The sequence below is a fragment of the Macrobrachium rosenbergii genome, chromosome 55 (genome assembly GCF_040412425.1).
Source record: "Macrobrachium rosenbergii isolate ZJJX-2024 chromosome 55, ASM4041242v1, whole genome shotgun sequence".
In the NCBI taxonomy this organism is placed as follows: Eukaryota; Metazoa; Arthropoda; class Malacostraca; order Decapoda; family Palaemonidae; genus Macrobrachium; species Macrobrachium rosenbergii.
The window spans coordinates 75,902,663-75,929,379 of record NC_089795.1 but is presented as its reverse complement, the minus strand read 5'-3'; the positions used below and the strand labels follow the sequence as shown (position 1 = coordinate 75,929,379).

General features: G+C 35.8%; 1 protein-coding gene across 1 annotated transcript in view; it reads left to right on the top strand.

Moving 5' to 3' along the window:
- Positions 1-2,516: 2,516 nt before the first annotated feature.
- Positions 2,517-26,717, top strand: part of LOC136835837 (homeobox protein Nkx-2.4-like) — a 43,212-nt gene continuing 19,011 nt past the window's right edge. Inside the window, exons 1-2 of the mRNA XM_067099686.1 lie at positions 2,517-4,362; positions 18,330-18,731. Of these exons, the coding sequence (XP_066955787.1) occupies positions 4,074-4,362; positions 18,330-18,731 (691 nt within the window). The 5' untranslated portion in view covers positions 2,517-4,073. The remainder of the gene's footprint in view (positions 4,363-18,329; positions 18,732-26,717) is intronic.

Below are 26,717 nucleotides of genomic sequence, written 5' to 3'. Positions count from 1 at the left end.
TGAAAATTAATTAAAGAGTTGTGTGAAATAAATTTAAAAAAATTTAAGTAAAATTGTACCGGCGCCCCCCCCCCAAAAAAAAAAACATTCAATTGAAATACTGTCAACCTCCATTTTACATATGCCTTGTTCAGATCACTAAGCGGATGAAGTATGCATCAAGAGAGACAGATAAACGTTGGACTGATGACAAACAAGCGAACAAGAGAGCACGAATATTCCTATGTTTTCGTAATTGCAGTCTTGTTGACGACGTAATGCTAGATAGCACCATCACACAGTCCAAAATTATAATGGGGATTAAAAGACTGGAGCAGACTGAATCACTGATAAGGCAATTAACTGTGTGATGGTGCTATCTAGCGTTACGCCGTCAACAAGAACGCGATACGAAAGCATAGAAATATTCATGTTCTTTTGTTTGCTTGTTGTCATCAGTCAAATGTGCTTGTCTGTCTCTCTTGGCACATATCTTACTCGCTTAGTTGTCTGAACAACGCTGCTGGAAAATGGAAGTAGCCAAGATTTCAGTTGTACTGGGTGAGGGAAGGGGGGGGGCGGTAAAATTTTTTTTAATTCATTTTTTCATTATTTATTTCATGTAATTCTCCAATTCATTTTATATTTCAAGGCCTTTTTGTATATCAAGGCTTACGGGACGAATTATGCACACAAAAATTTGCCTGAAAAAAATTTACCTTCACATTTGTCATTATCATCATTTAATAATTAAAAAACCAGGTTTCAGTTTTAACCATAAATGTACAATCAAGGGTTTAAGAGGTGGAAGATTCAATAATCTGACTAAAAGCATATCTACATTTCTCTAATAAATAACAAATGACATCTACGCCCGATGTTCTCTCAGACATTAGTTGGCGAAGTTTGCTGTGCTGTTCTTTGTGTACAATGAAGGATTGCCGTCTGTGCTCTGCCGATTATTTATTTCAATAAATAGTCTGGTGGCACTACAGCTCGATGTGAAGCGTGGGATTAAATCCCAGATGCTAAAATTTTTGGCTGGACGAGCATACATTAGTCTTTACACCGAATCCGTCGATAAAGACCTTACACAGTATAGCCTAAATGTAAGATATATATATATATATATATATATATATATATATATATATATATATATATATATATATATATATATATATATATATATATATATGTGATAACATACGTCACTAATAGCGTGTGACATTATATTCAGCCAAGGCCACAGGAAAATGTGCTGAAATAACACGAAAGCGCTTGGTACTCCTTTTATTTTCCTGTGGCCTTAGCTGAATATATATATATATATATATATATATATATATATATATATATATATATATATATATATATATATATATATATATATATATATATATATTATATATATATATATATATATATTATATATATATATATATATATATATATATATATATATAAATATATATATACAGTATATATATATAATTATATGTATGTACGTACGTATTTGCGAAGAAACGTTATTGTTAATAGGATATATGAATGAGTATTGACACAGACGTATATTAATACCCCTGAGTGTGTGTGTGTGTTTCAAACAAAACAGAACGGAGCTTACTTGACCCCTGCGCATAAAACAATTCGCACTAACGAGCTATGGCTATTACAGTATAATAAAGCTGAGAAAGTAAGCGAACATGATATGCAGAATTTTACACCTGCGTAAAGTTGAATTTCTTGAAGGAAATCCAGAAAACCGATATGCACGCCTGTGAATAAATTTCCGGTGTTGAAACAAATGAAGGTGATATTTTCCGAAACTTTTCTCTGTCCAGGGGGTGGGGGGGGGACGTTATTCTCAATCGTTATGATGAAGTTACCGACAATAAACTCGGTATAGCAAGTAATTATAGAAGGCATTTCAAATAAAAAATAAAGCATTTGAACTTCAAATGCTCAGTAGTAGAAAACGAGAAGAAGAGAGAGAAAAGAGAGAGAGAGAGAGAGAGAGAGAGAGAGAGAGAGAGAGATTAAATAATTTCTACTACCTTTAAAAACACTGGAAAAAATTGCCCGCCAACTAATCTCTTTGGATTTTTTATGAAAGAAAAATTAACACACCAAATATCAAATCATTATTAACCTGCAGGAAAATGTGTCTTAAATAGACTCCTGAACTGAGAGAGATAAGCAGTTTTGCTTAAGACCTTTTTTTTTTTTTTAGTTTTTCTGCATTTATTAATACTCGAAACTTATTGCAAGGGAGCACATTAAATAAAATAGCAATTCTTGTAAAGTGTCTACAGTAAAGAAAACATTTTGAAAAGCACATTAATAATGCAAATTCCTGAAATTGTTTGATATGGGGATTTTGTATCTGCGCCAGCATCCCTACTTCTCTCTCTCTCTCTCTCTCTCTCTCTCTCTCTCTCTCTCTCTCTCTCTCTCTCTCTCTCTCTCTCTCTCTCTCTCTCTCTCTCTCTTCATTTATCTGTTAAATGTACTTGCTCATATTGGAAGGGACTTGACTTATCCCATATTACTTAAGTTACAGGTGGGCTTCGGTGCAAAGGCAGGAATTAAAGTCACTTATGATCAAAGCTAAAAATCACCAAGTTTTCCCGTTTTTGCTGTATGTCATAAAATTAATGAAAAGGCTTATTTTCATTAGGCCTTTTTTATTTGTTATTGTTAACCAAATTTTGCAGGAGATAATCGGTTTAGTTATACAGTTTTATCACTGGTTTCTAGAAAATGTTTCTTTTTCAATGAAAATGGAGCGAACATTCCGAGATTTCAATATGGAGCCCTTTAACGACCTCGCCTCAATTTGTGTTATTACCTTTTATGATTGTGTTATCTGAGGCAATCACTACAGGAAATTCTTAACTGTAAACAAACTCCCATATGTCCTTCTTGGACTTCTTAAGAAATACATCAGTGTCCAACAGAAAACGACCCCGCCTTCACTCAAATAAAAATCTCCAAAACAGCACCGCCGACTCCTCCCCCGTACAAATACGTCGTAGGGAATGGCCGAAGCTCCTCCTAGAGGCTCTCACACTCCGCCCACCGGTCTCCGTACGCCCCGCCTGGCCTCCGCTCAGCTGTCAGGACAGGGCCGCTCTCTTTCTCTCTCCCCTTCCTACACCATTACTCTTTCGGCTTGAACCGGTCATCGAAGACTGAGAGCCACTCCCGCTGTTTACGTGAAGGCCCGGTGTCCCCTCGTTCAATACGCTTCTCCCAACCGCGTGCACTAATCACAGGACCCGCCGGTTGCGATTAATCTGCCCGTGCCGCCGGAAGGATTGACAACCAGTGACAAGGTGTGGGTAAAAAGGCAATGAGTGGCAAGTCCTTAAGGATCAGGCAGTCTGAAGTAGGACCTGAAGCGGTTTGAAGAGTGCTGGCCACTCGAGTGGCTTTAGAGGAGCGGAAGACTGTGTTTTGCAGGTTGACCAAAGGCCCCGATAGAGAGAGAGAGAGAGAGAGAGAGAGAGAGAGAGCGCGCTTGACGCCACCCTCGCTTCCTTTTGTTCTTCCCTGTTGCTCTCCCCAGGTGGGATACCTGTAATCACCGCTGCCCAGAGTGATACATGACTACTACTTGTTGAAGTCACTTGGGAGAGAAGCTTTGCCTCTTGTATTCCTCGAGAGGGTCACTCTGACCCGCCTCTCCCCTCCTATCCCGTTCCCCTCTAACTAAACGTTGTGGGTCAAGCAAGGGCGACGAGTACAACAGTGCGAGTGAAAGTATGTCATTAACCTGAACCTCTTGGGAATCTCTCGCTCTGCTTAAAAGGAAGATTTCTGTGGGACGACTGCCCCTCTGAAGAGTTCCTTCTCAAGTTGTTAAGCACTGGGGTCCTCTTCCCCACACTTACGACGTCGGGTCACAAAGGCAGCCCAGGTGAGACTGAACCATAAACAAAACACGTGGGACAGAAAAGTAAACTCTGGAAGAAACTCTGAGCTTGTAATTTAATTTATGAAACATCAGAAATAGACTGACCTAGTGATTCCAAATTCGTGTGCTGTTATTGTATGTGTAGACGGAACCGCCTTCACTTCACTTTGTAATCATGATGATGTCTGGAAGTATGCCACCCACGGCCGGGAGTATGGGTGTCATGGGAGTCATGGGTGGGTACCTGGGAGGTGTAGGCGTGGGGAGAGAATATCTAGAGGGAGGATCCGTCGGCGTGGATCCTTCGGTCTGGGTTCCGCCTTTCTGGGACGATCCTCATCTCTCTGACGGACACCTGCACGATCCGAGCATCGCGGAGGCCGCCCACATGGGCGAACATACGCCCATGGGCGACGTGGGCCCCGGGGATCTCATGGATGCCTTCCCGCCCCAACCGCAGCATGGTAAGCATCAATAACTTCCATTTGACGGTTCAGTGAATAATGGATTTCACCTTCCAGGAATGCTGTTCACATTTGAATGATTAATTATTTGTTCTCACACGACTGATATTTTGGTTGTTTAGTGAATAATGTATTTCATCTTGCATGAATGATAATTCAGCTCAAAGAATGACGTCACTTAAAGCTCTCAATCAAATTCAAGCTATTCTCATATCACAAGTTTTAAAACATACTATTTCATATGCAACAAAATATAAAAAAATACTTGAATGCAATAATTTTCGATCAAATGCAAAAGCTGACATACATTAGCAGTGACTAACTGATTATGGTGGAAGGAACTATGAACATGAATTCTGACAATTCATGTCCATAGTTCACTGAAAAATTCTTCCTCCATTATCTTCAGCAATTTAGAATAAAACTCTTCCTACTGACTCATTCGATCTCATGTTTTGCATTTCGGTGTTATGGACACAAGCATCTTAATTCAAAACAAATGCTAAATAGTAACAGAAGCGATTATACAAACAACCAGATGATCAATAAGGCAATACGGGGTAAATAAAGTAAATAAATGAGAACAGAATAGGAAAACATAAAAACTAAATGAAAAGTCATTAATACGTTAAAATGTATGGTAGAGTCATAATCCATTCCAACATTTACGTCGCTGGAAGAAAGCACAGGACGTTCACTGATCGTACAGAGAAAGTGTAATGCTTCCATGTTAATAAACACCTATGTACGTGAGACACAATACTAAATGACCAACATAAATCAAATTCTGATGCTACAGTGAACATGCTTATAATGCCACCAAATACGGTTATAAATTCATACGTTTGTTAAATAAAAGTGGAATTAATTTGATTAAAAAGCACGAATATATTTCTATATTCACAAGGAATCCGCACACTTGTTGAATAAGTCTAAAAAAGGAAGGTAAAATTAAATCCAATCTTTCGAAATATTTTTCACATGATTCTTTAAATTAACCTTGACATCAGTGTCGATGACCACGGGTGTTGTGATGATAGCTATTCATGTTAATAAGTCAATCGTTTTGTGGTCAGCTGGTTGGATGCTGTGATTCTATATTATTTGCTTATATATCTAACATAAGGAGAGAATACGGCTGAATTTACAGGGAAACACCGTATGAAAATGGGCGCTTGTTTTGTAATCCGTGGGACTTCTAGCTCAAGAATTTAATCCATAGATTCAATGACACTATGTGCGTAATCACTAAAAAAAAAACTTGTATATGTAATGATAAATGTTGATTAAATAAAATTATCTTGGTCTTAAACCATTCTCACTTTTATTGAACTACACAACGCTTTTATCAGCATGAAAATTATTCTTGAAAATTGTTCGTTTTACTTTCTCCTTATAGATTATATAAACTATATATATATATATATATATATATATATATATATATATATATATATACATATGATATATATATATATAAGTATATATATAATATATATATTCCCTTTAAAACGGCAAAAGCACGGTATTGTGAGACTAAAAACTCCCGTATGTATAAAACATAAAGAAAACAAATGCCCACATGTATATATAACAAAGGGAAAACAGAAATACCTGCTACAACCAAACGATAATAGTTTGGATAGTACACACGTGGTTTATTTATTCAAGAGGGAATTTATAAGTCACAGCGAATGAGGGGACAGAGAGACTATATTGTTTCAAAGCCCGAACACGAGGAATGTCAATTTTCTTGTCAATAGGATTTAAAAATATTTGACATCCCTCTTTGGTTCCATGACTCTTGACTGCTCATGTTATTATTCTTCTTAATCAAAGCACTTTCAAGCACAGGACCTTAAAAAGGACATTTTCTCCTACAAACATCTGTTCCAAATCCTAGAATATACCGTGGCTGGTATACTACTCGTGATTAAAACGGTTATTTGAAGTGCATATCTTGCCTATCGATGTATTTCCGGGACGGGCTATTTTCCGTTGAACCCAAATAAGAATTACTGAACCCCTTGCGAGGTATCATGTATGCGTCAGTTTCTCTTGGTGTTTTGTTTTGCCACTGAAAAGTGACCGTAAAAATTTTCGCATTTGCTTAGCGTAAAGCAAAAAGATGCTCTCCCTCTTTTTCTCTCTCTAAAATTTCAGTAATCTTATTGCAATCCAAGTGTGAGATTTTCATTTCATCGCTATATGTTTCTTTGGGGGAGTCCGAGAGAAGGTCTGAATTGCTTTGTAAATTGGTTCTTCAGTTCTGTGGTCTGGGTATTTGTAGGAAGAATTTCAAATGTTATATTCTGTACTAAGGGCAATATATCCCTAGAGCTGTTGGACATAAGTTGCTTAGCAAAGGAGCCTTTTCTGAATGTCATGGTATGTGAAACGTAAGTTAAGATATCCGAAAAGGGTTCTCTATATATTTTGAAATGTTTTTCATTTGTTTAATTCATATGAACATTTTCAAATCTTATACACACATATATATATATATACATATACATATTTATATGTATGTATATATATATATATATATATATATATATATATATATATATATATATATATATATATATATATATATATAATACATATATACATATAAATATATGTATAAATATATCCCTAGAGCAAACAAAAATAAGTTGCTTAGCGTTCGAATCTTTCCTGAATTTCATGACAGCTGAAATGAGTGTAAGATATATAAAAAAATGGTCTTCTCTATATTTTGGAACGTTTTTCCTTTGTTTAATCCATATGAGCATTTTTCGTCGTTATATTACATATAATATTTGTGCATAAGTGTGTAAATATATATATATATATATATATATATATATATATATATATATATATATATATATATATATATATATATATATATATATATATATATATATATTAGAGTTTCTATTACACCATCCCATTTGTATTACAGCCGTGGGGTACAATAAATCCGTGGTGTAAAGTAATATACGGAATATACATAAGGCAAAGCATTCCTCAACCTTTACTCAAGTCAGTGAGGATGTCATGATAGTATTCACTCCCATACATGCGCAATGCGTATACATAGTTCTTGCCTGCATCTAGATAGATAGTTTATATAACAAAAGACTATGGGCTTACCTACTCGGCAGACGAGGGATACATGCAGGAGACATCGATATAGGAGTCAAGAGAGTAAAAGGAAGCAACTACAAGACCTATTTACATGTAAAAAGCGTGTGAATTATAATCGCTCCGTGTTTAGCATAATGAACAAACACAAAACTGGAAGTTCGCGCTTCGTCAAATTTAAACCGTTGCGAAATCCCTGGAGAATAAATTCTAAGTCATCTCATCTTCATTTGAATTACCATCCTAAATCTCAGTACTTGCTGCAGATAAGTAATCGACTGATTCTTCGTACTCAGAATCGCTTGAAATGTTTGATCCGAATACTTTATTTACTTGTAAGAAAAACAACGCAGAGAGTAATCAATCGGTAACGTCGTTTCATTGGCATTTAAAAAACACCAAATTTCCCTGCACTTGAAAGTCACGATCCTTGTAAGTATGAGGAATTGGAATACAAAATTTAGACCCAAAACAAAGCGCTGTGACCTATAAAGTCATTCAGCGCTGGGAATAATGAAAAATTGTTAGGAGAGGGTGGAAGGTATAAGGTGGAAGAAAGGAAATATGAATGATGGAACAGTAATTGGAATGAAAGGGGTTATAGTTAGGGGACGAAGGGTCGCTTCAAAGAGCCTCAAGTAATGCCTGCAGTGCACCGTATGAGGTGCATTGACAGCACTAACCCTCCTACGGGATTAGAAATCTGAAAGTAGCGGCAATATGTCAAAATGAAGCCAGACAAGTCAAGCGAATGATTGACAGGTACAGAAAGTCAGAGTACAGTGATGTCGTGTTGCTCCAATAGATGAATTAGAAAGTCTGCAAGTAGTTCAGAGCTGACTAAAAAAAGCAGAATGCCCCTACAAAAACCTAATAACAACATCACCTCTAATAAACCAAATAGCGGCATACATCAGAACTTTCAAATGTAATGTATGAGTTGGGATGAAATTTAGTCATACCCTACAATAATCAACGCACTGCTTATACATATATATTCATTATTTTTCTTTATAGAACAAAGACAGTCCACACTTGTGCAATGAATTCATATTTCGCCATCACAATAGCTTTATAAAAAACGCAGCGCAGCATAAGTACTTTATACCAGGTACGTTACAACTACTAGATTACCTGAATATTGCAGCCATTTTTGACGGTACTGGTGAACTTGCGTCGTCAATATCCTACATCTTACTGCGTATTCTGGGAAAGGATGGAATAATAAGTGGCTGCGATTCTCCCAAGCACAAAACTTCACACGTGTCTCAAAACACGATCTCGGGCAAAAAAAAAAAAAAATAATATTAATTTATGTGAACACAAGGAGAAATAGGACCGAATGCTGAACGAAGGGAGATGATTTCAGAGTGAAAACATTTAAAATGAAACTGGTTATACGATTCAACAACTTTAACATTTTATTTATTTATTTATTTATTTTTTTTTGCTGCTGTTAGGTGATACTGAGCATAATAATGTAATTCTCGTCATATATTTTATATGATCTTCAAATTCACGACTGATACCGCCGCGAAGCACTTTTATTGTGTTTATTTTGACCTTCAATAACTGGCTATGCAATCTTTTTAGATTTTCTCAGAAAGGAAGCATAAATGGAGATGAATATAATAATACTAGTAATAATACCTATCATGCAAACACGATATTTTCTCACTAACAACTTGCTACAGGGCGAAGTCAAATCTTCATAGTAAAAACACTCACACACACACACACACACACACACACACACACACACACACACACACACACACATATATATATATATATATATATATATATATATATATATATATATATATATATATATATATATATTATATATATAATATATAAATTCTGAGATCATAACAGAATCGAACTTGGATCTTTCACTAATGATAAAGAAATGTATTAACTACTGGACCATTAGTCTAAATAAATATATATATATATATATGCCTGTGTATGTGTGCACACTCACTGAAAACTGAAAACTGCTGGAAGAGTATTGCATAATATTTATGAGTGAATGTAAGTGTAATATTTTCAAATCTCAATAAAGTGATGGATTACAAAGACAGTATCAGCGAATGTCAAGCGACGATCTTATTACAGCCAAGTCATCATACCGAGTGCATTAAGAGTCAATAGTCCATTCACAGAAGACGAGAGCGTAGTTACGTTTTTTTTGTTATATATTATATTATATATATATATATATATATATACATATATATATATATATATATATATATATATATATATATATATATACATATATATATATAAATATATATATTTAAACAACTACGCTACCTTTCGTCTTCTGAATGGGAATTCTCGAATTCTTGATGCCCCTTTCGGTGCGATGACAACTGTAATAAGATCGTCGCTTGACATTCGCTGATACTGCCTTTTTAAGCTATCACTTTATTGAGATTTGAAAAAAATACATTTACATTCACTCATAAATATTATACACGCAAGGAAATGCGTTTTTCTCCTGGAATGCCACCATTAAATGATCCGGATAGTATTCTGTAACAGAATAACAAGAAAAAAATCAATGAGGAAATTGGAAGTTTATTAATTTAATAGAGAACGTTTAGTAATAACTGTTGATATTAAATGAAGAAAGAAAGAAATATATTTTCCATAATAGTTGTCGAAACGGGAAGCCTATTCATATCAACGTAAAAACATTTAAGTACCATTTCTCTCTCTCTCTCTCTCTCTCTCTCTCTCTCTCTCTCTCTCTCTCTCTCTCTCTCTCATAGGTTGAATGAAATTGTTTCCTTCCTTAACCCACAAATAATAGGCCGTTTCATTAACATGAAAAGAAATCTGTTGAAATTTTGCTTACTCTCCCTCTCTTTCTCTCTTGTAGTTAATCTTGGGAAACACATAGGCCTATTTCCAATTTTTGCCAGTCGCACATGTTTTTCTTGCATTTGTAATCGAATGAGTGACATTACATTTGCGCTCTTTGACAGATAGGAGTACTGTATCTATATAAGGCTATGGTTCATTCACTTATACAAAATGCTACATGTAACAGGTAAATCCAACTAAAAAGACAAAATTTCACAGATACACGAAACAACAGTAGCCACTTTATACAGATGTTCAATAAGGTTTCTTCTTTCAGCTTCATTGCATGTTTATGGCAGCAATTTAGTAACTCATGCCAAGGATTTACTGCAAAATCGTTGGGTTGGAATGAACCAAACAGACTCTTGCATTTTTGAGATTGAAATTATCACTTTTTCCGAGGCTAAAAGTGGCACTTTTTCTGGGGCTGAAATTATCACTTCCAGTATGCATATTTCAGAATCTTTCAGGAAACGACAGACGCTGTTCTTTTCATTGTTCTTTATTGCGCATGTAACCTTGGCAATCACCTAATGAACCCCGATAACATCGGCACTTGTCACAGCACCTGTTGCTTGCAACTTGCAAGACTGAAGAAGACAATGCCTTGCTAACTGAGCGGATGGGTACTACACGACGTCATGCGTATTAGACTTGAAAACCGGACCTCGATGTAACACCTTTTCTTACTCCAGCCTGGCTTTCATAAATTCGCCTCCTACTTACGACGTCACACATTGGCGGGGAAAACCAACTGTCTCGCGTGAATGAGATGGAAGGCAGGTGTACACAGCACTTGATCTCTGAGACCACTGATCATTAACTAGCCTAACTAGCGGGATGGGTACCAAACTCTAATCTGTTCCAGGAAAAAGAAAAAGGTCTGGAAAAGAAACATCACACGGACTTACCGCGGAGGAAGAAGCAGAACGAAGAAATGGACCCGTGCCTCGCATATCACGCATATTTCAGAATATGTCATAATGACTTTCCGGGTTCCCTTTCGATTTTCCTGAAAATTTCTCCAACAGTTCAAAGTAAACCGCAAGAATCAAACATTTATCAGTATTCTGCCCTGAAATGGAAGACCGCAGTATCTGCAAAAATACAAAACTGAGAAAAATGGTAAACACTGCAGTTTTCCCTTGCCTTACTACTGATTTTGCAGATACTGCAAATGGGATCCCTTAAATAAAGCACTGAAGAATCATTCTGAAACTGCAGTAACTTGCGTATTAGTGTTTTACGAGCCCAATAGGTGGCATATCTCAATTTCTAAAATTTTGCAGCTACTGAAGTTTTCCATGTTAGGGCAGTATTGTGGGCGAACGTGCATAGCTAAATAACCACAAGAATTTTCAAAAACCCGGAGACTGCCAAAACTCATGAAATCATTCGTATATATTCATATTTTTGGCGGTGATATCTGCTCACATAACGTAAAAATTGACGCGATGACAGTGCATCACACAAGTGCCACAGCAGCCAAGATTTTCCATCATAGCATTTTGTACAAATAGGCTCTAGGCATCAGTATCAAAACAGAAGTGGGTTATTTTCAGTCCTAGAATAGCTGTGTATGCCATTTCGAAATCCAGTTATTTTTACACATTTCCTCCATGAAGCACCTGACGCAGGTATAGTGTAAAGGTTCTCGGTCTGCTTGTACATAATTATATTTTGCATCAGAATAGTTGCTACTTGAATGAATGATTTTTCTTCATATCATGAAACCTGCTTAATGTTGTATCTGCCAAGTGAGATGCTTCTTTATTTTTCACTTAACTTACGATTTTTGTTCAACTACAGGTCGCTGGCTACAATGAAAGACATCATAATGCAGAAAATATCAGTGACATGGTAAACCCATTAACTCTAACAATAACCAGCATTCCGTTACTTAACAGACAAGTAAAACCCATGTAAAGAAAATAGTTGAGTAAAACCCACATGATGAAAAAAGTTCATTAAAAATCACACCGTGGGACAAGAAAAAATGACTACTTGTGCTCATTGACGTGTAAACAATGACAGCGTAATTGAACGACTAAGCTAGCCTAGGCTATATGAATAAAAAAAATGAGAGGTATCCTGATGTAAAGAAACAATGCATAAAGATTCCCTATTCGATGAAATCTACTTTTTAACATTACTTGATAAGATGATAGGTTTATCAACCTACCATTCCCCATGAAGTACAAGTTGTAGATATAGAGGAAAGGTTTCCCGTTCCATATATATTATTATATGAGAAAATCTCCCATTTACGTTAGTGGTTCCTCGACATGTCAAAAAAACTTGTGTAGTTCTGTAATTTTAAGTTTATTCTCTTTGTGGTAAAAATCAGTTATAAGCAAACTTTTAGCGCAAACAGTATTCTATTTCTTACATATAGACTCGTAAAACCTACATAAGAAAAACAGGTAACAGCAATACACACTGTTTGATGCAGACAAAAAAGTAATTAATATGATGACCACACCCCATGGGTCGTTAACAATAGGACCAGGTTTGGGGCTTCATTTTCACGAAAGACACTCAAAATTAGCTTCGAATGGAAAATGAAAATGAAGATACGTACATACATGCATACACGTAGTAAAAATAACTGTAAAAGCTGCTTTTCTCGTTTTCCAGCACTTTTCCGTTCTCCAGCACGTCTTCGTTTTCCAACATTTCCTCGTTTTCCAGCACTTTTTCGTTCTCCAGCAGTTCGTTTTCCAGCACTTTTTCGTTTTCCGACGTTTCTTCGTTTTCCAGCACTTTTTCGTTCTCCAGCACTTCTTCGTTTTCCAGCACTTTTTCGTTTTCCGACATTTCTTCGTTTTCCAACAATTTTTCGTTTTCCGACATTTCTTCGTTTTCCAGCACTTTTTCGTTTTCCGACACTTCTATTGTTTTCCACCACTTTTTCGTTTTCCAGTACTATTTCGTTTTCCACTACTTCTTCCAGCAATTTATCGTTTTCCATCACTTTATCGCTTTCCAGCACTTTTTCGTTTTCCATCACTTTATCGCTTTCCAGCAATTTCTCGTTTTCCAAGACGTTTTCGTTTTCCAGCACTTTTTCGTTTTATACCACTTTTTCGGGTATATGGTTGTACCCCTTTTCCGTACATGGTAGGATATTTTCTTTGCACATCTTCAATTCAAGACCTTGGTGACCGCGTCATGCCTGCTCTTATATTCGATTTGAGTCAATCCTAGGCATTCACTTGTGATGTAGTTAATGATTTCCTTATAGTATGCTCGTATTTACCGCAAATAAGTAGGTAATGTAGATATTTAGCTATCTATTTTATTTCGTACAAAACGTATATGTAGTAATTGGTCTTGAGCTGACATCAGCATGCCTTCAGCATCCTTGAACTCTTTCCTGGTCAGCTATTGCCAACTGCCACCTCGAACTACATCCTGACCCCGGCTGCAAATTCCTGCGATGTATGCTAGTATTGCACCAGCCCCGGTTTTTTTTGCCATGCCCCTAAGTTAGGTTAGGTTAGTACCTCTAGAGTAGGGTGTGGGAAATGTGATGAGATTATTTTCTAAATTCTATGGTTAGTTTTTTTCAAAATTCTATGGTTAGTTTTCAAAATATGGCGTCCCGTTTTTTCAGGGAAAGGTCCTGATACTCGGTTACATCTGGGGAAAGTGCATCCCGGCTCTGGTAATGGCCATAATGCATTTGTTTCCCCAGTTATCTTACTTTTGGCGTGTCAGCCTTTCCTCATGCTTGTCAGGCTTTCTGTGGACAGAGATGAGTTTTTTCATTCAATGCTGTTATCAACCATTCATCTTCACCTTGCTCTAGGTACTGCCCAAGTGTGTTTTCTCAATATTATGTCCCACAGCCAACGAACGTATTACGTTGAAAACTTTGCTTACCTGATATCCTCTTTCTTATTATTATTGTGTATTATTATTATTATTATGTGTGTGTGTGTGTGTGTGTGTGTGTGCTGCTTAACTGGGCCATCGATTCATACCTAGACTCTTGAATTGGAATTAGAATATAAAATTCAGTCCAAAGGCCAGGCGCTGGGACCTATCATTCAGCGCTAAAAATTATGTTGAAAAAATGAGAGGGCAGAATGTAAGATTTAAGAGAGATTATGAATGGAGGGACAGTAAAAGGAACGACAGGGGTAGCAGTTAGGGGCCGAGGGGACGCTGCAGAAGAACCTAATGCTGCCACGAGTGCACCATGTACAGGGAGTACACTGACAGCACTAACCGCCCCCACCCCTCTACGGGGTCTAGGCTCTTCAAGGACTGGCTTGAATGACTGAATTTTCTTCTTAGATGTATACAAGATGTGCAGACTGAAGCAAGGCAAAGTTCGAAGAGAATCTACGCAATAAGAAACCGATGAGCATCAAGTACTAGTTATAATGTGTAGAATTAAGCTGATATTACTTTGAGCAATATAAAAGCAACGGTGCATGCGTTTCTGTCTTCAGTATTGATCCGAACAGCTAGGAAAAACGTATAAAATTGTTAGTAGCATTGCCGCATCAAAATATAAAAAATTTTAAACCATTCTGGATACTTATACAATAACGGATGACAGTTAATCACCAAGGCTGAAACTAGGCTACCTATACAATCGCCATCATAATAGCGTGCTTTAATGAAGCTAAGTTTCTTGAAAAAATGGTCTTTCCATAATGTCTTTTTTTTTTTTGTAAAACTAACTAGAACGTGGGGCTCCCCATACTCTTCATCTTATGAAAGAAATAGTTTCCAGATATAGGAAATGGAACCGTTCACTGCGGAAATCAATAAGTGATGTTTGAATGTCCAAGACGACTGTAGGAAATAAACTGAAGCTAAATAAAATTACCTTTAATCCCAATATACATATATAATATATATGCATGTATGTATATAAGGCACTTCGTAAGTTCAAGCGAAGATGCAATGCATTACTACCCTACTATTATTCTTGCATTTTAATACATTTTTATCTATTTATTAATTTATTATTTTTTTTTACTAAGTGAGATCTCATCTTTCTGTATTACGCTTTGCCTTCTCTTACCTCATAATGAGCACCATATTCTTTGGAAGCTTGAATTTCAAGTCAGTGGCCCCTGTGGGCTTATTCTATATGAATAGGGTTCATCTTCTGAATGATAATAATAATAATAATAATAATAATAATAATAATAATAATAATAATAATAATAATAATATATATATATATATATATATATATATATATATATATATATATATACATACATACAGTATATTTATATATATATATATATATATATATATATATATATATATGTATGTATGTATACATATATAAATATATATATATATATGATATATATATATATATATATATATATATATATATGTATACATATATAAATAATATATAAATTATATATATATATATAATATATATATATATATATATGAATCATAAAACTCCGTACAAAAATCTTCCCATGAACCGATTTATAAACTCCCTTTCAAACGACATAGGCTATGGTACAAGGATTCACAGAGAATTCTAACTTCAGTGGGTATGATTATCCTACAGTCTTCTGGTTATTTTGGATATTTTCAACTTAAGGAATTTGAAATGATCTCCAATCTCCACGTTTATCAACTCCTAAAGTCATTACATGAAGAGTGACGCTCGCTTGTATTCTTCTATGCTGGGCTTCGTACAAATGATATTTTTTTTGTTCCCTCATAATGTCATCCGTGTCATGAAGTGACGTCTCAGAAATTTAGATAAAACAATGAACTTACGAATTTCGCAAGGTGCTGATAACATATGGGAAAAATACTGAAAGAATGTAAGCATCAATATAATAATAAATATACTAACTGTAATTCGATGCTAAACAGCTGTGTCAAGTTATTCTCTTAGGTATTTTTTGTGCATCTAGTTTCTCTAATTAAACAGTCACAAATATTAAAATGATAAAGTAATCCTTAAAAAGGATAAAAAAGATAATTTTAAAGAGCCACTCCCATTTTCTCCCACCTCACCTTCATTGGCTGGGCCTGTGCACAGAAGCAGCCAATAGCAAGGCTCACATAGTCATTTGCAATTATCTTCAATCCTGTCAACATCAAAACGTCCCCGGATGAAATATTAATGAGATGGACGGCTGTTAGTTCCTTTCTCTTTGTTAGGGAAAGATACGAGTCTAAAAGCTTTTAGCTATGCAAATAAATAGAAAACACAGCTATGAAATTCGTGAACACACTGCAATGTGTGTTTGAAACTGAGTGTAAAAAAACATATATATACATACATATATATATACATATATATATTATACATACATATATAAATTATATATGGTATATATATATTATTAATGTGTATTCTGTAAAGCCTTAAAGACATGTCTCCTGAAGGTGTTAATTACCTGTCTTTTTAAGATGAGTTTGGACTATTCTCTCCATGGGGGTGTGTATATACATATACATACATAGGCTATATCCATAAATTATGGGTGTGTGTCGTTACTTAGTTTATTATTGTTGAGTCAGCGATGAACCCACAAACCCGTACAAAAAACCTCAATATATCACCCACTTCATACACTCACACAAAAGGCTCATCAACAGTGCGTTGACCCTTCCCCTTTCCCAGCTCATCCCTGGGCCACTCGCCTCTTCCATACCATCTTCCCGGCACTTTCTTGGCCTTCTCAGAATTAGACATCCTGTTGCAAATCTACCAAACTACCTTCAAATACTCAGATCCATTTTTCATCTAAGCTACGAGTTTTATTACTATACCGTTCTTATAGAATGTACCGTACATTTCTCTCTTCAACCTGTTTTCCTCTATATATAATACAAAAACAATTAATACAAAAAACCTGTCACCTTTTTCAGTATTCTATTATCCAGATTTTATTTCCATAAAGGAAAGTTGACTCAACATCCATGAGTACATTTCAACTTTCGTTTCTCTTGACACTTTTCTTTCAGACATTTTGCATCGGGTATTACGTCATCACTACTAACATTCATTGTTTCCTCTTAATCTTCGAGAATCGTTAAGAATAATTTCCTGGATAATTATTATAAAAATTATATATCATATAATTAATATGGAATGGCTGATTAAATGAATCCGCAGTGTAAAAGAAAATAAATTTTTGTTTCGAAGACACAAAATGTCTCTTTGTTTTCTCTGTTGTCAATTATTAGTGTTTTACTCTTTCCAGTTTTTTTCAACTGTATCCTTTTCCTTATTTTTCCTTTTCTCTTGTCCTGAACTACACCTTACTTTATATACTTGTGCTCTAATGCTACGGCATTGTAGACAAGATTATTTCTTGTGCCTATATATTTGTAATGTGGTTATCAATGTTAACATGATTATTATATTGTTTTTTCATCCACATGAAAAATTAATATCCTAATACTCGTATCTACAACCTACGAACCCTTCGTCATTAACTGGCATTAACAAGGAACTTTCTTAGCTCAATTAATCCTGATTATGCGTTTCTCTTTGGGGCATTCAGATGCTTTTGCACGAGGCAGAAAATTAGGACTGAACTTTTCTCTGTAATTGAGGCTTGTGACAGATATTTCATCACCGATGAAGGACTTCTTTTTTTGTTATAGTTTTATGTAACTGGAAGTAAAAATCTTAAATTTTTCTGTACTTTGTTGACAAAAGGCCGCAAGACCTAAATATGTGTGAAAATTTATCCTTATCCCTCATTTTTTTTTTTCATGGCCAACTCTTTGGTAATCCGAACCAAAGGCTAACCTGACTAATTCCTGTCTACACAGAATCAGGTTAGCAGGATTTATATATATATATATATATATATATATATATATATATATATATATATATATATATATATATATATCTATATATATATATATATATAATATATATATATATATATATATATATATATATATATATATATATTAATAATGCTCCTTCTTTTCAGATTACATTATGGAACCAGTAATCGTCAAGGAAGAGGAAAGCCTGAAGTACAAGGACGACTACTTCAAGTACAAGGAGAGCTACGTGAAATACGCCAAGGAGGACGAGTACCTGAAGGAGGAGGCATCCTACATTGACGCAGGAGAGGGCGAGGGAGGGGGAGGAGGCGGGGGAGGAGTAGACACCTCCGGCCAGGTCAGTGGAGGGTTAGTTGGAGTTGGAGGGTCACCCTCGACCTCCATATCGTCCTCTAACACCTCGTCCTCCAACAGCTCCCTCTCAGGAGGGATCTCAGGTCCGCCCTTGACGTCCACGCACGTCCAGCAGTTGAGCTCCCTCTGCCCTCCTTTCCCCGAGGCCCATCTCACGACTCTCTCAGGCTCCAAGGACGACGTGGACAAAAGTAAGTATGGTCAAGTCTTTGCTCTTATAACTGTACAATTATTATTATTATTATTATTATTATTATTATTATTATTATTATTATTATTATTATTAAAGTAGTTTAACCAGGCTACTGGCTTCGGGTAGTATTAGCAGGGAAAATTTAAGCATAGGGGGCTACTGATAAGTAGTAGTAATAGTGGTAGCAGTAGTTCTGAGAATACTCCCTACTTTTTCTGGGAATACTAACTACTTTTTCTGGGAATACTCCCTACTTTTTCTCGGAATACTCCTTACTTTTTCTGGGAATACTCCCTACTTGTTCACGAACTACTCCCTACTTTTTCTGGGAATACTCCTTACTTTTTCCGGGAATACTCCTTACTTTTTCTGGTCATGCTACCTACTTTTCCTGAGAATATTCCCTACTTGTTCCCGAAATACTCCCTAGTTTTTCTTGGGATACTCCCTACTTTTCTGGGAATACTCCTTTCTCTTTCTGAAAATACTCTCTACTTTTTCTGGGAATACTCCCTACTTTTTCTGGGAATGCTCCATACTTTTCCTGAGAATACTCCCTACCTTTTCCTAGTTCTTTTATAGCCTAGTGGGGATAAAGGCACCAAAGTCTTAACCTCTGTGCCTTCATTAAAAGAACTAAATTTGACATAAAATACACATCCATTAGCATCTCTCTCTCTCTCTCTCTCTCTCTCTCTCTCAGCAACAGTTCGAGAATATTTTCCCGTTATATTTTCCCCATTTCTTGAGTGGCTTGTCTAAAAGGTATAATATGTTTAACAAGGAAGAGAAGCTTATCTGTATCCGTGGCTGAATTGTTTTGACAGTTCCCGTGGGGACCCCGGCCCTCTCTCGGGAGGTCTAAGAATAACATTACTGATAATACGTAATCGGAGATTTTACAGAAGCAGATTGAAGGGCACATTAATTTTCTCAGTTCAAATGCAAATCTCTCTCTCTCTCTCTCTCTCTCTCTCTCTCTCTCTCTCTCTCTCTCTCTCTCTCTTTTATTTTAAGCTGACTCGTTGCTTGGCCTCGTAAAGGAAAACCTAGTAGTAGTTATAGCTTCCTCAGAAATTTCTTCTCTTTTTAATCATGTTCTTCTAACCTTGATTTCTCTATATGGCTTCATACCCGTGAGTAATAATATTCTATATTTCGATTTCAAAAGAGTTTCAAACACTAACTTGATCTCTTATAATTTTACTATTCTGAAATTCTTTTTATTTTGTGCGCACTTTTTCCTTCCCATCTGTTTATATATCCATTTATTGTAATCTAACTTTTTTTGTCATCTGCCTATATAGATGTGTGTAATCAGCCTTAAAGTACTACAGAAATTTTCAGAAAAATCGTAAGTGGAACCAAAAGGTCAACATCACACATTCAAAAACAAGAAGTGGGTCCATTTCTTCGTTCTACCTATTCGCGGTCAGTCGGAGCTCTGTTTCCTTTCCAGAGCTTTTCCTTTTTCCTGAAACAAATAAGGGCCTTATGTTCCCCATCCCGCTGGCATCTTCACGTAAATGAGCCGTTTTCAAAGCGCATCCCTACTACTTCAGTCTTTGTGGGGATGAAAGCTCGAGCCATCTCAAAACTAGCGTGATTTATATATTAGCTGAAGTTATCCCAAAACCAGAGCAAAAGCAATGCTATAGGTTGGTGTACATCTTAAAATATCCCTAATATTATGCGTTTCTACGTTACAAGTACATACTTCATTTTGCAGTGATGAAACCGAGAAGGGAAAACGACAAAAGCCTAGCTCATCCACAGAAGAAAAAGTTACTTTAATAGACGCCTTCCCTAAGTAGACAAAAATAAAAAATCTGCCCATTAAATAGGAGTTGGAAAAAACAGAAGAAAGCCCAGAGTCCCATGTCAATCACAACAATCATTGTTAGTAAAGAAAAATGCTAGAATCTAAAGCCTGGCGCATATCACGCGGCCTCTGTTTAGAGATGAATCGCCTACCTCATGACCTGATTGAACTATGTTGATTACAGTCTTAGAATTTAAATGTATGAACTCTTGTCCATAATTCTCGTAATTCCCTGCGAGTGATCATCTCTCTTATTCGAAAATTGTTCGTAAGTAGCTATTATTATTTGACCCGCCTATGAATAAAATAAACATAGCTATGATAATCCCTACGTGCACCCGTCTATAACACCTAACTTCTGGACTACGTAATTAGACCCCGCCTGCATTTAAAAATTCGCACTGATTATTATTATTATTATTATCATTATTATTATTATTATTATTATTATTATTATTATTATTATTATTACAAAATACTCATATTAGCATGTTTCTTGAAATGGAGAAACAAATCTACAGTTATGTACGGGTACATATATTTAAAAATAAATCTCTATGGAGAGCATCGGGAATCTGTTCGATTCCCCCTTCTCAAATCTCTTGAAACGGATTCCCGGAAGCTCGCTGTAGAGATTTGTTCTTAAATATACGTACCCAAACATAACAGTTTTTTTTCTCATTTCCAAACTTATATCTGTATTATAGTAATAATAATAATAATAATAATAATAATAATAATAATAATAATAATAATAATAATAACGGTTCATTAATTCAATATCACTATAAAAGAACTTTTAAATGCAGCCGGAGATCTAATTACGTAATCCAGAATTTATGTGTAACGGATGACTAGGGATTATCATAACACACAGGAAACCAGTATTAATAAGAACAATTTCAGGCAAGAAGATGATCAATGTAATTTCGAAAATAAAAATCCATACTGTTGAAATTTTAAATATGCAATACTTTCACACAAATGTGGATTTGTTTCTCCATTACTGTTATTCCACAATCTTCGTTTCACCAAATGTAATTATTCCTTTTTTTTTAGCCTGGTATTCCTTGGGATATTTCTCCACACCAAGAAATATTCGAGATATTCTTTCGGGCGGAGAAGGGAAGAAAGAGATCGGTGGTCACTCCAGAACCCGAGGTTTATTTAGCGAGAACCACTGTAAACAAACGGTGGAGGGGGAGGCAAATTGACCCACCTACCCCTGCTACCCCTACTCCAACTCCTCCTCCTCCTCCTCCTCCTCCTCCATCTTTTTTTTTTTCTATCTTTCTCTCGCTTTCGTTCTTTTCTCGTTTTGCTTGTGGCTCATAAGAGCAAGAGTCGGTGCTGGTATAAGGCCAGATTAATCCAACAACTACGTTCTCTCTCTCTCTCTCCTCTCTCTCTCTCTCTCTCTCTCTCTCTCTCTCTCTCTCTCTCTCTCTCAAAATGTAACGGTTATTGTAAATACTGTAAAATCTTTATTTCCCATCTAAAGATCTGAAAAGATTTGAACTGAATTGAATTGAATTGAACTCTCTCTCTCTCTCTCTCTCTCTCTCTCTCTCTCTCTCTCTCTCTCTCTCTCTCTCTCTCTCTCTCTCTCTCTCTCAAAATGTAGCGGTTATTGTGAATACTGTAAAATCTTTATTTCCAGTCTAAAGATTTGAAAACATTTGAACTGAATTGAACTGAACTCTCTCTCTCTCTCTCTCTCTCTCTCTCTCTCTCTCTCTCTCTCTCTCTCTCTCTCTCTCTCTCAAAATGCAGCGGTTATTGTAAATATTGTAAAATCTTTATTTCCAATTTATTTCCAATCTAAAGATCTGAAAAGATTTGAATTGTACTGAATTGAACTCTCTCTCTCTCTCTCTCTCTCTCTCTCTCTCTCTCTCTCTCTCTCTCTCTCTCTCTCTCTGTTGATCTGTTGTTGCAAATATTGTAAATCTTATTACCGGTGTAAGGCGAATATGAAGATTTGAAAAGATCTGAATTGAATTGAACTCCTCTCTCTCTCTCTCTCTCTCTCTCTCTCTCTCTCTCTCTCTCTCTCTCTCTCTCTCTCTCTCTGCTGTGTGTGTTGTTGTTGTTTGTTGTTGTTGTTGTAAATAATGTAAAACCTTTGTTACCAATGTAAGTTTGAAACAAAGATTTGAAAAGATTTGAATAGAATTGAAGTCATTCTCTCTCTCTCTCTCTCTCTCTCTCTCTCTCTCTCTCTCTCTCTCTCTCTCTCTCTCTCTGTGTTTGTCCTTTCCCTTGTTTACCACAAGGATTTTTTTTTATCAAATCACATCTTATATAGCGAACAGAGGCCCTTTCATATCACAGCTTCCGTTGTGTATGGTGAATTTGTTCCTTTGGCTTAAATTCCTTACTCTGTAAAAAAATATTTCTCCCTTTTTCACTGGCCATAGCTAATGACATTTAACACCGGAAGTTTAATTACTATCGTTTTTACAATGGGAAAACAGTGGTTTAAAGCAAAAAAGCGGTGTGATGATCTATTTATCGACGAAGGAGACATTTTTTAACCTAAAAGATAAGTTTCTTGTTTCCCGGAGCCTATACATACGCTGTAAGTGACGGGTTTTAATGTACATGAAATAAGACCATTCATTTCCACATAATCTGACAGGAGAAACTTCTTTATTTCCCGTATTCAATCATTTGCGTACCGAAGGCTTACTCATTAATCACAGATATATCATCACACGGATATATGATGATATTTACAATCATTTCATCATCTGTAGAACAGCCAGAGCTCATTCTGAAGTAGAGATATTTTCTCTTACCTTCACGCGAATCTACGCGTGTTCGGTTTGTCATTAGTATAAATTACAGATTTATATGTTTTATCCTTAATGTCCTCTATGTCTAATTATGAAGGTGCACGTCAAAAAAATCCAACCCTGATCAATTAAGAACACTTAATTATCGATCCTCCGAGGAACTTCTTTTGCATTTCAGGATTGTGTTTGTTTGTAATTTTTATGTAACATGGAGATCAAGATCGCTGGTTTTTCTCCTATATTTGTTACAAAAAGTGAAGTTCAACGTTTCGTCCCTCCCCTCCCTCCTCCCACCTTTTTGTAAAATTATCTCCTCTGACTAATTACTTAGATCGTATTTAGAGCTCTTTTGCAATGCTGTTGCTCTAACACATATATTACTCATAAATTAACTTGATTTACAGATATATATAAATATATATTTATTTATCTATTATATATACATATTTATATACGTATATACATAACATATATATATATATGTGTGTGTGTGTGTATGTCACTGTGTGTAAAGCTCGGGAGAGATGAGGATCTATTATGATTCGGAATATTGCAATCATAATTTAAAAATTTTAAATATATATTAATTGCGATGAGAGCTCGAAAAGAAGACATACATAAATAAATACATTCATATATATAATATATATATATTATATATATGTGTGTCTGTGTGTGTGTGTGTGTGTGAGTGTAATTGCAACTGGTCTTATTAATCTATTCCTTTTCATACATGACATTAGGAATATTCCTACTTTGGGGATAACGTCTGTGTTCCTGTCAAAAAAAAAAAATTAAGCGAGATCATCTTATTAACTGTGGACATTGAAGGATTTTAGACCTTTTTCTTCAAGCGTAGTTAAGCTATATACACGGGAAACGTGTTCCGAATTATCTGGAAGGAGATTTCTCTTGGAAAAATATTTATCTCAAAGTTTTCTCCTATTATTTTAGTGAGATGATAAAAACTGTCCAGAGAGCACCTTATACTCTCTGAACCTTTATTGTAAAGCATGACCTTCATCCTATGTCTAATCTAGTTTCATTCCCGCATCACAGATGGAGCTTTTCCTCACATACTCTGGCTGTCTTCACCTATTTACAAGTTGAGCGTACGCGACTTGTGACCTTGTTGAAATATAATTTGGGATATTTTTCTTTCTATATCCTAACAGTCTCTCTCTCTCTCTCTCTCTCTCTCTCTCTCTCTCTCTCTCTCTCTCTCTCTCTCTCTCTCTCTCTCTCTCTTCTTTTATGTTCAGGAGTAGTGCAACTGATTATATAGAAGGGACTACTGTTTATTAAGATTAATATGAGCACAGTACGGTGTTACGAAGTTGGAAGGACCTACATACACAGCACATATATTCATCTTTCCCTTAATAAACAACGTCAATAACCTAGATGCTGTGACGCCAGTTTTAATAGCCACAAAATCCATTCATATAACAAGGTTCTGTGTAGTCTTAAAATAAAGCAACTGTTAAGCGAGTCCAGAGGTCCGCACCAGGTATCTTATTCCCCTCAACACCTTACCATCACTTACGGGATCACCTTTAGCCAAGGGCCCGTGTTAAGGCCTGTCCTGTCTAATCTAGACCAACCAGCCAAGTACGATTTCTAAGAACCCTTTTTAGCTGGAAAATGAAGTCACACACATTCATTAAGTTGATGTCACGCACGCACAAATATGAACTACATCAAATCTGCCATCAATAACAGCTTCTTATTCCTAAGTCTTGCAGCTGAGTGCTACAATACTCCGGAAAACGAGATCCTCTGAAATGCCTTCACTTGGAATAATTCCTTCTGCAAACACCAACTCAGGGAATGTTTAAGAACGTTCAGTTTTTAAATGACATTTTTTTAATCTGCCTTTCATTCTTAATTCCGTAATATTTACTACGAAAGTACTAAATTTTTCGGAGTGTCTGCTTACTTTAGAATACATTTTCGTTATACTGAATTTCACCAAAATTTTCTTTTATTATAATTTTTTACTTTAGCTCGTCCTGTTTATAATCACTGTGAAACATTCTTCCAACAGACAATATACGAAGAAAATTAAAAATTACAAGGTATTCCAATATTAATCATAAAATTACACTGAATACCATAACATAAAGTTAGAGTACCAGCAATCGGATTATCATAAGAGCACGCTCTGAAACTCCATGTTAAAAAGCAGAAAAATGAAACACCTGTGAAAATGAAATTACGATAAGTCCCAGTCAAAGTGACTCATGGATTCCGTCTTGAAATCACCTATATAGCCAATCTTAACGTAGCCTCAAATCATAATCTTTAGTATGTTTCCATTAGGGGTCAGCTCCTTCTAAACTACTACCCAAGGGATGGTCTCGATCGACGTCTAGTGTACATTTTGTGCGTAAATATTCAAACTTGCCTTAGACTGGATAACAACAAACCTCAGATATAATCCAAACTATAAGCATCTCACTCCCCTTTCCCCTATAGGCCAGATAATCAGGTAAATGGTGTCTGTGTGTGTGTGTGTGTGTGTTTCAGAGTTTGTGTGTGCGTGCGTGTGTGCATTTGTGTGTGTGTGTGAGCAAAAGCGTATTCGCCTTCCCAACCCTACCTGAAGGAACGAGGCGAGTTCGAAAATGGTTTGTTTTGGTTCGGAGGTTTTATGAAGGTCTCCACTTTCTTCGCGCAGTAAGGGAATCTCCCCCAAATATTTTCACACCCACTGATGGTAAACCAAAGGAAAATAGGATGTTTATTAACGTGATAACGGACGTCAATTATTTTCTTTCTCTTTTTTTTTCTGCCAGAGGTTAAAGCGTGAGAGCCTTCAGCACGATAATTGGACACTGCTACCAGTTGTCCAGTAATATGTGGTTGGAAGTTGGCCGTAGAAAAGGACATTTTTTTACCTCATTATGATAGTTTTTAAAATGTCAGTGTTAAATGGACATTTCTAATGACTGTGAATATCACAAAATGATTAACAACCACAAAAATGAATATCATAGTTTTGTGAAGTGCCTTTTGTGTTAATCATCATGATTTTGAAATTTTCACTGCTATTGTCTAAAACCTTTGCATTGAATGTAATGTCCTTTAAGGCTGTTTCATATGAATGTGAGCACATTACGAATGTCCTCATTGTTGTTATTATTATTATTATTATTATTATTATTATTATTATTATTATTATTATTAGCTGACCAACCCAGCACTCTCCGGGGAAACTCTGAATGACAACCAATAAACTCTTTCTCTCTCTCCTCCCTAACATCCCCGCTACTCTCTCTCTCTCACTTCCTCTCCCTATCATGCTCCCTCTCTTTCACTCTCTCCCTTTCCTGTTAAGGTACCTAGTTGCTTCAATTACATT